At 38.0% G+C, this 17,624-nt stretch overlaps 1 protein-coding gene across 3 annotated transcripts in view; it reads right to left on the reverse strand.

Annotated features, from left to right (window-relative positions):
• LOC107555575 (zinc finger protein 704) overlaps positions 1-16,545 on the reverse strand; it is a 58,763-nt gene extending 42,218 nt beyond the window's left edge. For all 3 annotated transcript variants that reach the window (XM_016238421.1, XM_016238420.1, XM_016238419.1), the window contains exons 1-2: positions 15,995-16,545; positions 12,101-12,330 (exon numbers count right to left, since the gene is read on the reverse strand). In XM_016238421.1, the coding sequence (XP_016093907.1) occupies positions 12,101-12,330; positions 15,995-16,240 (476 nt within the window). In that variant the 5' untranslated portion in view covers positions 16,241-16,545. The remainder of the gene's footprint in view (positions 1-12,100; positions 12,331-15,994) is intronic.
• Positions 16,546-17,624: the final 1,079 nt, after the last annotated feature.

Below are 17,624 nucleotides of genomic sequence, written 5' to 3' on the forward strand. Positions count from 1 at the left end.
TCACAAACCCCCTGTAATGTCATTGTGAATCCGTTTGTGAAATTCCAATAAACACCATATATATATATATATATATATATATATATATATATATATCTGTTATACTCACAATCGCACGTACATCTGCACTTTGTTGTTTATGATGAAAGAATTTGCGAGTCAGAATTCACTCAGCGCACGATGAACAACGAAACGCCGCTGTTTCGGTGATGACTCATCTGAACGCCTCTGATTGGCCATTGCATCATAAGCATAACATAATCGTGTGTGATTGGTTATAACGCGCAACACTGTTAAAATGCGAAAAAAAGAGTTAGCTTAGGAAAAGTTAAGCTTCAACTTAAAGTTGTATTACTAACCTGATAATAATAATAATAATAATAATAAGTCTTGCTATATCGATATCTCTGACTATCGTCGATACACGATACTATCGTCTATCGGGACAACCCTAGCATAACGTATTGATTTAATTACTTTAAATATTATCTAGGGTTCAAATAGTTAAATTATTTCATAATTCTAGTAGTTAGTTCAATTTAATATTTTGTACAGTAAGAATTATAATAATATTTTATCTAATTGGCAAATGGCTAAAAAAAAAAAAGACCATTCGTATCAGTCTCTAAAAAATGTTCATTTAAAAAATATATAGAATATATCATTGTAATCATAATCATTATAAAAAGTTGTTTAATTTAAATCTTCAGTAATACTTCACAATAAGGTTTCATTTGTTAACCGTCAAAACTGGGAAAATGCTGACAATGAAAAAGCATTTCTTAATCTTAGATATTGAAAACATTTACGAATACAACATTGAAATCAAAAGTTGTATCTCTTAATATTATTTAATGGACTTGGCTAACATGAACTAACAAATAATTTTTGTTTTATTAATTTATTTCATTGTATTTATTTTTGTTAACTAATTATAACAAATGTATTGCTCATTTTTAGGTAATGCATAAACTAAACAAACTAATGGGATCCTTATTGTAAATTGTTACCGAATTTTTGGCATTTCTTTTAAAATCTCACAAACCCCCTGTAATGTCATTGTGAATCCGTTTGTGAAATTCCAATAAACACCATATATATATATATATATATATATATATATATATATATATCTGGGTAGTTTAAAATCAAATCTTAGAGACCAAAATGAAGTCAAAGTAAAAACAAATATCTATAGCAGTGTTATTTTAGTAATATATATATATATATATATATATATATGTAATGATATATTATTCACTAATATTTTAGAATTTAATATTAAAATTTATTTTTATATTTTCAGAATTTCAGAAAAATAGGAAAAGTCATAATTATTGCCTCCTATAGCACATAACATATCAATTCACACATGCAATCAATTCATCCTTTCACGCTCATCTGGGTTGCAGCCTCTTAAAATAATGACAACCCATTTCCAAAGCCTTCAACAACGATTCAAACACAAAGCACTGTATACAATCTCAGTATTGAGGTGATATTTTTTTTCTTGATCATACTGCTGAGAATGCCACAGGCACTCTTAACACACCTGCAAAATTGGCGGCATGCAATGAGAAGCTATGCTGCAATTACATTTGAAGTAGTCCCTGCACCGCTGGCTGCTTTACACTGTGATTTACAGTAACGTGACTGTCAGAGTAACACAGCCAGAACATTTGTTTCTACTCCCATGACTGTAGTATAGAAGTGTTAAACTCATAAAATGTGGTGATACTTCATTATATACAACATTAATAAATGTAAATAGACTCGTGTTGACAGCTTTAAAATTGACGGGCTGGCAACACATCAGGGATTTTCATAACTGAATGCAGCGTATTACACTTGTACACAAATTAGCATAACTATAAAGGCTGATGGAATCACGCTTTGATCTTTTAAACAAATTACTCTCTTCAGACAGGCATCTTTAGTGAGGTTGGGAAGCCATTTCTGATCTGGTATATTTGGTATCGTGCTTCAGGTCTTCTCGTTGGTAACTTCAATCATCTTGTGAGGACAACCCAAACAGCCTGTATTATTGCGTTGAAAGACAATCCATTCATGGCCACTCCCCCTCACTGATATTCAGAGATTTTTAATTAAAGCATTAATTTGCATAAAACTTCCAGCACATTTCATTCCAAACCATCCCAGGTGGTCCAATTTCCAAAGCCGTGACATGTAAGTGTCCAGTGATTTAAAGTTTTCTAATGGAAAAGGCTATTATTGCTTAGCTATGAAAGAGAAACTATTCATGGATGACCTTTTTGAACACAATTTCCAGATGACTGATTTTATAGTTTGTGCTTAACAGCACATGCCTCACCATAAAAAAACATATTTTTGCATTTATTTTGCCATTAAATTAGACCGAATTCTTTCATTTTTAAACAGAAAACTAAATAATAATGTAGTTTTATTGGCTTGAGCGACTCTGGGTGAAACTATTTAGCACACAGTTTTTCAGCTCAAAAACCTGTGTTAGTCACTGACCACCTGCTACTGAGTTTAACAAGCTGCATCTGGAGTGGGTAGTCATTCTCATTTTTTTAGCACATCATGCCTTTCTATGTAAATTACGTAAAACGTGTCACGTAAATTTACTGCATCGTACACAACCAGATGTGACCGCAAGATTGAAAACTGTGCAATGAAAACTGCATTTTTGCATTACTGTATTAACAGTAATTTTTCATGTGTGTGCACTATAATCTGATTTGTATAATTTTTTTTTTACAAAAGACAGAATGTGCAAATAAATGACGCCACATTAATTTGCATAAAACTTCCAGCACATTTCATTCCAAACCATCCCAGGTGGTCCAATTTCCAAAGCCGTGACATGTAAGTGTCCAGTGATTTAAAGTTTTCTAATGGAAAAGGCTATTATTGCTTAGCTATGAAAGAGAAACTATTCATGGATGACCTTTTTGAACACAATTTCCAGATGACTGATTTTATAGTTTGTGCTTAACAGCACATGCCTCACCATAAAAAAACATATTTTTGCATTTATTTTGCCATTAAATTAGACCGAATTCTTTCATTTTTAAACAGAAAACTAAATAATGTAGTTTTATTGGCTTGAGCGACTCTGGGTGAAACTATTTAGCACACAGTTTTTCAGCTCAAAAACCTGTGTTAGTCACTGACCACCTGCTACTGAGTTTAACAAGCTGCATCTGGAGTGGGTAGTCATTCTCATTTTTTTAGCACATCATGCCTTTCTATGTAAATTACGTAAAACGTGTCACGTAAATTTACTGCATCGTACACAACCAGATGTGACCGCAAGATTGAAAACTGTGCAATGAAAACTGCATTTTTGCATTACTGTATTAACAGTAATTTTTCATGTGTGTGCACTATAATCTGATTTGTATAATTTTTTTTTTTACAAAAGACAGAATGTGCAAATAAATGACGCCATCAGCAGTTGCAACACATTGTTAGTAAATTGCTTTAGCAGTGTTGTATTATTTCAAATGTCAAATTAAGCAAGGTTATGCAATTTGCTGCAGATGCTTATATTTATATGGCCAAAAAGTAAGATGAAGTTTTGACAGCTTGCAATATAAATCAGTGATCTTTATTACAGTATAACAGAATACTTACATAAAATGCATATATATATATATAATCACTCTTTTGTGTGTTAAACACAATCTACTAAATACAGACAACTTCATTATAAAGATAAATAACAAATTGAAAAATACAAAATCATAATCTATGACAAAAATACTATTATAAACTAGGTTATGCAGCAGCAAAAGTTACTCTAGAAAAATCAAGAGTGCACAATAATTGTATAAAATGTAAACATTTAGTGAAAAAACATTTAGTGGGGAATAAATAAGTGCAGAAGTGTAGGACTAAATCTGGTAAAATATTACACATTGCTTTTCGTATTATTGTAAAATACATTTATGAAAAACAAGTATGTATATTTATATATAAATATACTGTAAAATTAAAAGATTTATTTTAAATGTATAGCACAGTAATGAGGAAGCAACATATGGATAGATAGGACAGAACAAAAAAGGCTATTAATAATCTTTCATTATGCAAAAGTATTGTAACACGAGACGCAGTGGAATGGAATAAAACCCCCACAAATTCTCGAGACATGTTTTCTAAAAGTTGAACCTCTTTTAAAGATCTCTTGTGCGAGACACGAGTGCAACAGTCATAGTTGCACATCACAAATGTGCCGAATATGCATTCTGTGTGAATGGCTTAGTTTCAGTTTTAACCCAACCAACCCTTCTCCGCATTGAGCTTCTATATTTCTCTAATATTTTGATTGAAAAATGCATCAGTGGCGCATCTCGTGGGTTCAACTGGATATAGACCAACAAAAACAATCAAATGCAGCAACGACACTTACATCATCACCGCATCTCGTGCGCCACTGATAAAGCTCCTTGATGCACACCTAAAATTCAAATACACCTTTTTTGCATTCAAATGCGAATTTTTATTTAATATTAAATAATTATTTAATATTAATATTAAATCAACTAATATTCCTTTTTTTGATTCAGTCTCCTCACCGCAGGCAGGAACAGCACTCATTTCAGCATGCATTTGTGTGTTCTGTTGGCTGTCTGCTTGTCACTCATAACACGCACCTTTAAATGAAAAAAGCATGAAACTATCGTGCGCTATATAGAATACTTTTTCTATCATTATCGATGATAGTGTACCGTCGATAAATATTGATAACGTTTTATCACCCTGGCCTAGTCTCAGCGCACAGCGCTCTGCATATAAAAGTTCAAAGTACAAAGGAAAGATATTGATGCGCTGTGTATATTATATCTGTAATAGAGTTTTTCTTTTAACAATTTAAAATTTTGAGTTACTGTGCGCGTGAAGAACAATTCATAGTGCTTTCGACTGTGTTGTGATCTAACAGAGACCCGGTAGAAAGTAACATGATGTAGCAATAGCACTACACTTCAGCAAGATAAAGTCCTTTTATGCAAAACCACTGACCTTTATCTACAGATCAAGTATAATAATAGGAACATTGAATCATCTTGGAGAGAGTTTCATCATTTTGACTGTCGTAACCGAAAGCGACACGCAGTCGAATGCTGAATGGAGGATGACAAGACAGCAGCAGCAGAGAGAAGAGTTTATGTGAACTTGAATTTAACAACTTAAATATTCATCTGAACCTCACGTTAAACCAACAGCTTCAAAGACTTGGAATATAGTGCACAAAAACTGTTTGCTTTATAATGTTTTTGTGCCTTTCGTGAGGCTTAACAATTAAAGGGTTAGTTCACTCAAAAATGAAAATTAGCCCATGAATTACTCACCCTCAAGGCATCCTAGGTGTATATGACTTTCTTCTTTCAGACGAATCCAGTCAGTTATATTAAAAATTGTCTTTGATCTTCCAAGCTGTTTAATGGCAGTCAGCAGGTGTTGCAGTTCATCAGTCCAAAAGAAGTGAAATAAAGCGCATCCATCCATAATAAAAAGTGCCTCACACGGCTCCGGGAGGTGAACAAAGACCTCCTGTAGTGAATCGATGCGTTTTTGTAAGAAAAATAACCATATCTAAAACATAATAATCAATTTAATCTAGCTTGCGCTCCGGGCGGATGACGTAAGATGTCAGCTTTGCGCATGCGCTGCTCAGAAGTGATGAATGCAGAAGCGCAGCGGAGAGATCAAAACAAAATAACGGCCACGAATTAGAAGTACAAAACAAGGATTTGTAAAGAAGAATGTTGGAGGATTTCGATATAAGCCAGGAGGAGACTGGTTTTCCTTTGCTAAAGTAAGAAAACTTTGCTTCCTTTGCTCCTGTAAACAAACGTTGGTTTTCACGAGACTCACCAGTGCATGCGCAATGCCGACGTCTTATGTCATCCTCCCGGAGCTGCTTCTGTGTACAACTGTTGGTGCAAGCTACATTAAAGTGATTATTATTACGTTTTGAATATAGATATTTTTCTTACAAAAACGGATCGATTCGCTACAGGAGGCCTTTGTTGCAATGCAATAGAATGCTGATTGAGAGATGAACAAATCAATGTTCCTCAAAAGCCTGAAGTATCCTATTTGATGCATTTTAACAGAATTTTCTTTTCTTTTTTAAAATACGTATGGATAATCGAGTAAACATAAGTTGTTTCAGTCCAGTTCACCTTGAAATATTACTAAGAATTTTGAAGTTATTCTTACATTTACTTTATGAAAATATTTAAAGATTTCACAGCAAAAGGACACGTGTAACAACCTGAAGAGGGATGTTTATACAAGTATACCACCTTTTAGTTGCTAAAAAAAAAAACTGTATAAAATATCAATCAGATGACGGAAGGCATGTAGTAGATCATGTACAACATGTTTTTCAAAGTTTTGATCATGTTGATAATTTAGACGCTTTAGAAATGTGTGTATCAAATATGACAGTAGGCTATACAGGGTTAAAACTTAATTTGTTATTACATTAAACTTTGCACTTGCTGTGCTGATTTATCTGTCTACATGTTATGTCAGTCTATTTTTATTGCATGCTTCTAGGAACAGCGAGTTTATACCCTTCATTCATTGACTACTAAAACAACCACATCCCATTTTAACACAGTGGATTCTTTCATTCTTGTAGGATGGCACACATTCAGGCTTGTATTTTGTAACTTGCTGCATGTCGAGCCAATCAAACAGGAATGGAACTACGATTTTAAAACTATTTCAACCATCGTGAAGTTCATGAAAAAAGAAACCAACTCGCTGTGTCCAGTCTGATAAGACATCCAGGACCAACACCAGACACTGTGTTGTTTGCTGTGAGAGTGCTGGAAAGAATCCAGCAACGCAGAACTCCAGCTTTTGCAAAGAGTGGCGCTTTTCAGATGGTAATCACATGCTCTCTAAAGTTGCAGCCCAACCACCATCCGCTTTCTGAGGGAACTTGTTTTCTTTGGCAGCCAGTAAAGCTGCTCTACTGAGAAAGCATACTGTTTGACCAGATCAGCCCCCTCCCCGGTTTATCCACCCACCACTTTGACAGGGTTAGAGGAAGGGAAAAGCTTGTTGTTAAAGAAAAAAAGCAATAACAAAGGTCACACCCATATTTCAAGCAATATCGCTGTATGAGACGTTATAGGAAACCTAGTAATTTGGTTGCATTCATTTTCGTAGCTTTACCACAGTAATGCAAAGGCATATTTTGATGGATTCAGGGGACTGAGCTCTCAAAGCAATAGGTTAATTTGGAGAATCCTCCAACGTGGTTTCCTGACCACTCTATCTGCTACAATCACCCACAGGTAAATATTAGCTATATTTCAGGTTCCATAAACAATGATTCAGGATCACAAATCTCTTATTTTATAGGCAAACATGTAACCGTTATAACACACACACACACACACACACAATCATTCATTTCCTGCTCGCAGATAGTCTGGTGGAGGCTATCTGTCAGGCCTGCAATGTTACAAGTCAAACTGTTCTTGTTCAAATAGATTATTTCCTGCTATAGAAAAAATATAAATCTGCTGTAGATTCGTGCTGTTCACTAGCAGAAAGAGGAGCCAAATGGTTTCCACATTCCAGCATTTCTCAATTTTTTAATAAACCTCTCTTTCAGCAAAGCTGCCGGGGGAAAGAGAGGTCAATAATCACGTTGGGTCAACTAATATACAAGACAAAGAATGCTTGTGGTGGAACTCTGTAAACAAATATGATGAACTAAGCTATTCAGTATCCAATAATGAACACTAAAACAGCTGACACGAGATGGGAAACGTGTGATCTCCTGCAGGTCATCAAACAAACCCTAGCATACTCTCCATTGTACACTGATTGAACACAAACTAAATGTCTACTTACAAGCTCCTGTGATATTAAAGTGTTACTGCATCTAGGTCACTGTTGTTTGCGATCACAACTTCAAGAGCGTGCGGCCTGGTCTGCAATCACAATCAAGTATCTGGATCACCTTCCTTACAACAATTTAGTCTTCAATGTTTCATTCTCTTGCTTATGCGTCACCTTTTACCTTTTTTTTTTTTTTAGGTAAACCAGTGACTCTTTCAGAGCAATCAATCACAATCTCAGAGTAATGACGCTCATACCCCGCTCCTGAATTTAAACGCAAAGAAAGTTAAACCTATATCTGATCTTTTCTTTTGTCAGAGGGTCCGGTGTTCATCTACTTAAGTGCTTGGTGCTTATGTGATTTTTATACAATGCACTCTTGGCCCATGGGATCAAATGGTCTTCTATGGCACTTTATAAAAATCATTTGTTGCAAAGGCTCTATATATTGATTTTGACTTGTTGAAAACACTTTACACAATAACACCGAAACTAATCCCCATGTTACTTTGGCACAAGGGATTGATCAACTATCCCGGAGCTGAGAAATGCAAAAGAAACCTAAGCACATTATCCAGAACTGTGTCTGTGTTTGTCTAAACTGACCAGCCCTGCCAACAGAAAGGCTCCATAATTATTTTGAGATATTTAAACTTGCGGCTGCTTCTTGTCCAAAGTCGTGACTAATAGTCCTCAGAACTTAACGTACACATGTTTTTGAGGTTTGAGTTGTCCAAAAGAAACACAGAAAAGGAAAAACATGAGCAAACATGGTTACACGCACTGTAAGATTGAATCAACTCAAGCACACAAATCTAAAAATTGGTTCGATTTTAGCCAGGATATGATCATGATGAATTGCTCTGCCTAGAGGTTCATGATACCGTTCAAAAGTTTGGAGTTGGTAAGATTTTTTGTCTTCACTGTGACATGTTCCACGAATATGATGATTTGGTGCTCAATAAACATTTATTTTTATTACAACTACATATGCCTTGGAAATTTTTAAAATTTTAATTATTTCATGTTAATATTAATAATCGGTTCAGAAAACTATTTCTATAGAACCACAGCACAACTAACAGTGCAAATTCTCAAGATGGAGATGTTCCAAGACAAAGTACATCATTTGTTGTACATGGAGGATCAATCACTATTTTTTTTATAAGCGTTAAAAATAATGAGCTTCTTAAAATGGAGCACCACTGAGGTGATCAATACAACACCTAGGGATATCGAGTAGTCAACCTATAGCAAATCAAACATGCAAGGCCAATTAACGCAGACAGAAATCATAAACCTCTTCCTCATCCATAAAATAAATTCAGTGCTCAATGTGACATTTTTTTCCTGAATAAATGAAGAATACAAATTGAGCTAAGAGATCAATAAATAAATAAATATTGAATCGATATCAGGCCTCAGTGTAGTAATAGAGCTATCAGACAGCAGATGGTTCATGTCAGTTGAATTGTCAATTGATTTTTGGATCTAATAAGTAAAAAGTCACACTAAAAAGGCTGTCTGTGTGTGTGATTCAAATTACATTTGACAAACAAAGAAAAACAGCCGTTGCGATGTTTTTCTAGTTCTACAGCTTACTGCATGCTAGAGGTGTCAGAAAAGAAAGTGCAAATGCTGTAAAGCGTTCAGACCACAGGATTCACAGACCACAAACAAGCTTGTATCAGTATACTGGTGGTCTGCACTTCGCTTAGAGTGCTAAATATACACTTTGCTTCATTAAATTTAGCTTTGCCATCACAGGAATAAATTACAAAATATATTAAAACAGAAAACATTTATTTTAAAATTGTACTAATATCACACATTATTACTGTGTGATTCAAATTACATTTGACAAACAAAGAAAAACAGCCGTTGCGATGTTTTTGTAGTTCTACAGCTTACTGCATGCTAGAGGTGTCAGAAAAGAAAGTGCAAATGCTGTAAAGCGTTCAGACCACAGGATTCACAGACCACAAACAAGCTTGTATCAGTATACTGGTGGTCTGCACTTCGCTTAGAGTGCTAAATATACACTTTGCTTCATTAAATTTAGCTTTGCCATCACAGGAATAAATTACAAAATATATTAAAACAGAAAACATTTATTTTAAAATTGTACTACTATCACACATTATTACTGTTTTTACTGTATTTTTGATTAAACAAATGCAGCCTTGGTGAGCAATAGAAACTTTCAAAAACATTAAAATCTTACGGACACCAAACTTTTAACTGGTGGTGTAAATACTACATTACTACTAAATGGCAATCATGTTCTTGTATTTGTAATATGCATGTTGAGGGAAACTATTTCTGTCAGGGTTCTGTCACTTCAGTCTAGTTTATTCTTGGTTTTGTGGCAGAGCCCTGACACTCCTGTATTGTCTTGTCCTTATATGAGCATGCGGTCTCGAGTATTCTCTAGCTGTGCGTTCTCTTGTATTGCCTTGTTTCATGTTTGGAGTGTGGTGTTTGGATTCCGGCACTCAGGTCTAGATTGGTTTCAGTCTTTTGTCTGGGTTCGAACACTCCCGCTCCATGTCTTGTTTCTCGTGTGAGCGTTCAGGTTGTGTGTTCACTCACTCGCCGTGCGCTCGTCTTGTGTGTTTTGTGAGCACTTGGTTTATGTTTTCATTGGCCAGGTGCTTGTGTCGCTGTGTTCTGTTTAGCACACAGTTCGTATTTACATGGGCCGCATGCTTTCATGTTATGTTCCGTTTTGTGTTTGGTTGCACATGGCTTGGAATTTTTCTCGGTCGCGTGCTTTGATGTTGTGAGTGTTCTTGTTAGCTGTGTGTTCATGCCTTGTTTTGTGTGAGCACATGGCTTGTGATTGTTTTCACTGGCCATGTGCTTGTGTTTTTGTTTTATGTGAGCACATGGCTTTTGTTTTGTTTGTTTCTGTGTGACATGTGCTCTTCTGTCTATTGTCTAACCCCGCCCACATTTTTACCTGATTATTGGTTAATTTGCCCCACCTGTCCTCCCTCGTTACCTGCCTTGTTTGCTCCCTATTTATTCTCCTTGTGTTTGCAGGCCTGTGCCAGTTATTTGTCTAATGTTTGGCATCATGTATCTTGCCTGTTCCGCCAAGACAGTCAAGTTGCCAGTTGTGTTTTTTCCCCCCACAGGGTAGATTTTGTTGTTTGTTTTTATTTTATTTCTGATAATATGAGGGCAGTCGTGGCCTAATAGTTAGGTTGCGGGTTCGAGTCTCTGGTCCAAATTGTCAGTGGGGGGAGTGGATAACCAGCGCTCTCTTCCACCCTCAATGAGACCCTTGAGCAAGACACCGAACCACCAACTTCCAACTGCCCACTGCTCCAGGTGTGTGTGTGTATTCACTACTGTGTGTGCGCACTTGAATGGGTTAAATGCAGAGCACAAATTCCGAACATGGGTCCCCGTACTTGGCCACATGTCACTTCACTTAAAGAGTCCAAACTTCCTGCAATTGAGTCCTCACCTCACCACTTCCACAAACCCTAACAATTTCAGTAACATCATGTATCTTGCCTGTTCCGCCAAGACAGTCAAGTTGCCAGTTGTGTTTTTTCCCCCCACAGGGTAGATTTTGTTGTTTGTTTTTATTTTATTTCTGATAATATGAGGGCAGTCGTGGCCTAATAGTTAGAAAGTCTGACTTGTAACCCGAAGGTTGCGGGTTCGAGTCTCTGGTCCAAATTGTCAGTGGGGGGAGTGGATAACCAGCGCTCTCTTCCACCCTCAATGAGACCCTTGAGCAAGACACCGAACCACCAACTTCCAACTGCCCACTGCTCCAGGTGTGTGTGTGTATTCACTACTGTGTGTGCGCACTTGAATGGGTTAAATGCAGAGCACAAATTCCGAACATGGGTCCCCGTACTTGGCCACATGTCACTTCACTTAAAGAGTCCAAACTTCCTGCAATTGAGTCCTCACCTCACCACTTCCACAAACCCTAACAATTTCAGTAACTTATGAAAATGAGACTAAAACATAATATTTTTTATGAAAAAAAACATGTATAACTTGTTTAGATCCTGCTAATGTTAGTTTATATGGGGACTGATGTAACTTTATAGAGAAAAACTGATAAATAATGTGAAAACCAACATCTCACCAGTACTACAGTCCAGCTCTTCTTATTCAGAGCATACAACATGAAAACAAAAATGAAGTAAACAAAAACATACATCATTCCTTTAGTTCTAATCTGTGCCTGTGGGGGGCGCTCATCCCGCAGTCTTACCTGGCTTGTGGTACGTCGATGCTGGAAGAGACCACCTTGCGTTTTTGTTCCAGCAGAGAAACGGAGCGGGTGTGATCCTTCTCTGACTCCAGCGCTCGGCCTGTTCGCTTGTGCTCCAGCAGCCATGGCTCCTCTGTGCTCTCTGGACTGAGGGAGGGCACCTCTCCTCTCTGCATGCCCCCATTCTGGCCCTGCATGGGCCCGTCCCGCTGGCCACCGTTACAGGAGCTCTGCAGAGGGAAACACATTTGAGTTTCTTCAGTCTTAACTGTGTTAATAGTCTTTCCAAGCGGCTCCTGTCAATGAAGCCCTATTTACATCTACGTGGGCCGTTAATGGTATAGACCCCTATTGTGAGGCTTGTTTGCTTCCAATCACGGAGCATTAGGCTGTATTTAAGCTGTTGGCAATACAATATTGCATCAGTCAATACAAAGTACAAACACCTGAACAATGCTTTGGATGGAGAAATCCTATTCGCTCATCTGCAGGCTCGTCTGTTTATAAGATCACTGCGCTGCTGACAAAAGAAGAATAAATCCCCCTCGCTCAGCCATTTCCCCCTTAGCAAAACAAGCCACCATCCGTGACCACACTAATGCAAAGACGAGCAGCTTTTCCTCTTGCATGTCTCATCTGCACAGCAGCCGTAAAGTTTTCTATTGCACTGTGACTAAAGCTGCGGTACACTAAACCTCACGCTACAGAGAGGTCAAACAGGGGCCAAGACAACGCATATCACCACATGCACCAGCGAAGAGCATGATCTAACAATGAGCGGTGTGCAATCCAGATCATTATCTTACCGTAACGCAATTATTTTGACTGAAGAGAGAGAGTAAACGCCCATCATGCTGGGCTTTGAGCAGCTGTGAGTTTACGCACTAATAATGAGTTAAAAATAAAATGGATGTATTACCTGCCTCAATACTGGTCCAAGTAACTCTGCCGATAAGGGCTAAAAACGGTAAATAAAACAACATACAAAACTGAGGATTACCTCACTAGTGAAGTGTGGTATTTTAATACATTCTCTTTTTAATTTATGTGCCAACTGTCATTATTTACTCATGGTCGTGTTGTTCCAAACCCATATGACTGTCTTTCTTCTGTGGAACACAAAAGCTGAAATTTTGGAGAATGTGCTGGCTGCTCTTTTCCATGCTATAAGAATCAATTAGGATTAAGCTTTCAAATTTAAAAAAAAAAAAGATTTGAAAAGCATCATAAAACGTATCAAAAACATGGTCTAGATGCATGATATTCCAAATCCTCTGCTGCCAAACAATAAGCTTTGGGTATCAGCCAATATTGGAGATTTTATATTATATATTTACTAGATATTTATATTATTGATTATAAAATTGGATATGTAATTGTGAATATAATTTTCCTTATTTTTACATTTTGCTGTTATGTACCACTCATTTATGCAGGCGTGGCTAGAGAGTCGGACTTGTAACCCGAAGGTTGCGGGGTTTGAGTCTCCGGTCCGACAGGAATTGTAAGTGGGGCAAGTGAATAACCAGCGCTCTCTTCCACCCTCAATACCACGACTGAGGTGAGACCCTTGAGCAACTGCTTCCCGGGCGCCGCAGTAATATGGCTGCCCACTGCTCCGGGTGTGTGTTCACTACTATATTTGTGCACTTGGATGGGTTAAATGCAGAGCACTAATTCCAAGTATGGGTCACACACACATCACTTCACTCACTTTTACATGTAAAAATGCTAATAATTTAATAACACTGTTAAATTGTAATCTTTAACAAATCTCAAAACAAATAACCATTATACTGATGTCTAAATTCACTTGTAGCATTTAAAATGTATGATTTTAGTTTGTGTTTTTTTTTTTTTTTTTAGCCAAAATACTGTAGAATTGTAATATCTGCCATTTATCAGTTATCAGCCATAGCATTAAAATAATTATCATCTTATCTGAATCAGCCACAATTTTAATACTGGTGATGACAGGGGTTTTTTTTTTTTTGGTGAAATCTTTCTTTAAACCTCCCATAGGGCAGGAATAATACTATTCCATGTACAAGATTAATGCCAGGCTTTGGCATGTTTTCATGAGATGAACAGATTTGTTAAAGCGGTATCATGTTGTGCAAGACTTTCAAGCGTCAAATCAAAACTGCACAGTTGACAAGTTCAAATTTAAATTTCACACACTATTAAGTCTTTCTCTCTCAAGACACAAACACACACCCTTGCTTTGTGTATAGGTTACAATTCATGTGCCAGTCAAACTATTCAAATGAGATCTTGTTTTTGCTGAAGAGTTAGAGGATTTTAATCAATTTAAACAGAGCTCGACTGATCTAATAACAGAATTATTTAGATTTGAGAGCAGGATGCACAATGATGAGCACTTGAAATGAATTATCTACAAATTATTATATTTGAATTGAATTTATATTTGAATATTCACAAGAAAAACAAACACACAATACATGTTCACACGTGAGATGCTGCACTTTAAGGTTCGAGATATCTACTATAAAAGGAATTATGACGCTCTTCATAAAAACATAAAAACATCTCAGCTTGCATTCATCATGACCAAATCCTCAACATTTCATGTGAATAAACTGTAAATCAGCAACAAAGCCTTGGTGCATAAAGAGTTAAGACTGTTAGGCAGCCTGTGTGTTAATTACATTTTGATATTAAGCAGTGGAAACAACAGGGGAATGAAAACAATCCAGTCCGCCTTTGTCTGAAAATGCCACACTGTAACCATTTAACACGATGCCCCTCCTTACAATGCAAGTCAACAAGTGGCATTCCCTCAAGCCGAATGACACTTGTTTGGGAATTCAGGTGCCTTGCCAAAGCCCCAGATTCTATGAGCATGACCCTCTGTAGAGTTTTGCTGCCGTTATGGAGCAGCTGCTCCGGGACCATTAGCCCCCACTTTAGTTTCACATCCCTTCTTGCTTGCATTGCTTACATTTTTTTCCCCACCGTATGTCACCAGAGAATAGGTAGCATGTGATGTATATAATAGTTGCTTGAGTAAAACGTGCATGGCACTGATTAAAAATTTAATGGATGTCTGATTGGGAGTTGCCATACTTGCCAAAAACAAGCACATACAAACATCAAATGTACAGCAGCAAGCAAATAAAATGTGTATGCAAATATAGCATGCAAATTTCAGGTATTATACTTATTTTGTTATTTATTCTAATTAATTTTAATAATTTCCATGCAAGTCTTGCAGCTCTGGTTGTGAAAGAATGTAGAGCTGGTGCCGTTCTTGTCATTTTGACCCTCTTTGTTTTGATATGGCACCTCAGGCTGTATAACTTGATGACTGCAATTAGGTCATTATTAAAATTTAAAAAAACCTTTGCATTTTGCAATTACGTGCAAGCAACTCACTCATCCTAGTGTGCAATCACGCGGAGTTCAGTGAATAAAAGGAGCTTGTTCTGAGCATTAATTAAATATCAAAAGACATATTCACAAAAATACGATCACTGCACTAGCCATGAATGTCGAAAACACAGTAAAAAAAACAAAAAAAAGGCACTAAGAAAGAGCCGGTTGCAGCAGAGAGGTGGAGGCTGCTGCACAGATGCTTCTGCTGGCGCCTGAATGCTGCAGAGCGCACCCCTGGTCTAGACCGTGAGCACGGACACCGGCGCGTCTGACCGACCATCTGTATCGAGCGATTCTACAATCGTGCAACCATGAAGTAATGTGGCCCCAAAATGTTTCACGTGGAGCCAACGACTACCTAGTAGCATCTGCATCATTACTGCACTATACTCTCACACGTTCAGATGAGAACTATTTGAACCATCAAACAAACAATCTCTCTGTGTGCGACAAGCAGCACAACAACAACAACAAGCCCAGCTGACCACACACACAAACCTTCAAGCTCGACTTCAGCGGCGCTTTCGCAGTCATCTGTGCAATCTCTTCCTCCGAGTACTCTTTCAAGCTCCCGTCTTGCATGAGCACCGTGTACACGTTGCGCCGATGGCCGGTCGAAGCATCTCTGTTGTCTTGTTTGACAGCCTGGATCACTCCCGCGAGCGGAGCCGCGTCTCCCGTTAAACCCGGCGCGTAGACGCGGCTCCCAATGACCGAGCGCTTCACCAGCCGCCGCGTATGCATAGCTGATAGATCAATGAAATGCGCGAATATAGTTACTTCGATCTTTGCACTGCAATGCCGCTTCAAAAACAAGAAATGTCACACTGACAAAACCCGAACGGACTGACCGTCATATCGGGCCGACCATGCGAATAATACGACAACATTACCACAGATCTGGACCGCATCCACATAACGTTATTTCACCGGCGTCGGCGCGCATGTTCGGGACACGAGACCAGCGAACCGTTACAACATGCAAATGAGCTACGCTTGATAAGCGCTCCGTCCGACCGAAGGACCGACCGGCAACCGATATCTTTCTTCTCGACCTGTTTGTTTTGCTTGCCGTTCCCTTATAGCTGACGGGTTGTGGTAAAACACGGAGCGGAGCAGCAGTTTGGGGTCGATAAACACGATGTATTTTTCACAATAAACACCACGAGCATTTATGTGATAAATCCCCGACGAGCGCACCTCCAGAAATTTGATTAATATAATAATATAAACTGGCGTCCCCAGTGTCGAGGGTGCTGTTTTATTAGCCAGTTTTCACCCTTTATCACCGTAAATCTGGTTTCGTGTGCGAAAGACTCCATTCCGAAAAATCCATCCGGGTTTTCCGGAGCCACTGGCTGTACCGGCGGAATGTCGCCTGTGAACATGTGCGCTCGCGCAGCCAGGGTGCGCTCTCATTGGCTGGCGGCACACACGCCTCCACTCGCTAACGCTCGCGCTCTCCTGCAGTTTCCCTCCAAACACAAGTAACGGGCGCTAGTAATGACGCAAGGATGAAGAAAAGAGAGTCTTTGAGTAGTTATTATTTAGGTAGGCCGGTCAATGTTCATAACATTAATAACAGCGATGACAATATCCCGGCAAAGCAGGGTCATAGGCGTCTGTGTGTGACCCGGCGCGAATGATTGACAGGCGGCAGTTCTATTTTTGACGTCTTAAAGGGGTAGTTCACCCAAAAATTAGGATCTTATCTTCAGTTAAAGGGATAGTTCACCCAAAAATGAAAATTCTGTCATTAATTACTCACCCTCATGTCGTTCTTAACCCGTAAGACCTCCGTTCATCTTCAGAACACAAATTAAGATATTTTTGATGGAATCTGAGAGCTCTCTGTCCCTCCCAGCAAGGGTCCTTACACGATCAAGGTCCAGAAATGTAGCAAGGACATTGGTAAAATAATTCATGTGACATCAGGGGTTCAATCATAATTTTACGAAGCTACGAGAATACTTTTTGAATAAAGAAAAAAAAAAGATTTTATTCAACAATTTGTCTCACCCTAGCGCCATTTTGGAGAGTATCCACTGAACGTAAACTGCATATGCTGTTTTGTGTCAGCTGTGCCACGCGGATACGTTGTTTTCGTTCAAATCAAAGTGTAAACGAC

Source organism: Sinocyclocheilus grahami, unplaced genomic scaffold (assembly GCF_001515645.1).
Source record: "Sinocyclocheilus grahami isolate Dianchi unplaced genomic scaffold, SAMN03320097.WGS_v1.1 scaffold538.1, whole genome shotgun sequence".
Classification (NCBI taxonomy): Eukaryota; Metazoa; Chordata; class Actinopteri; order Cypriniformes; family Cyprinidae; genus Sinocyclocheilus; species Sinocyclocheilus grahami.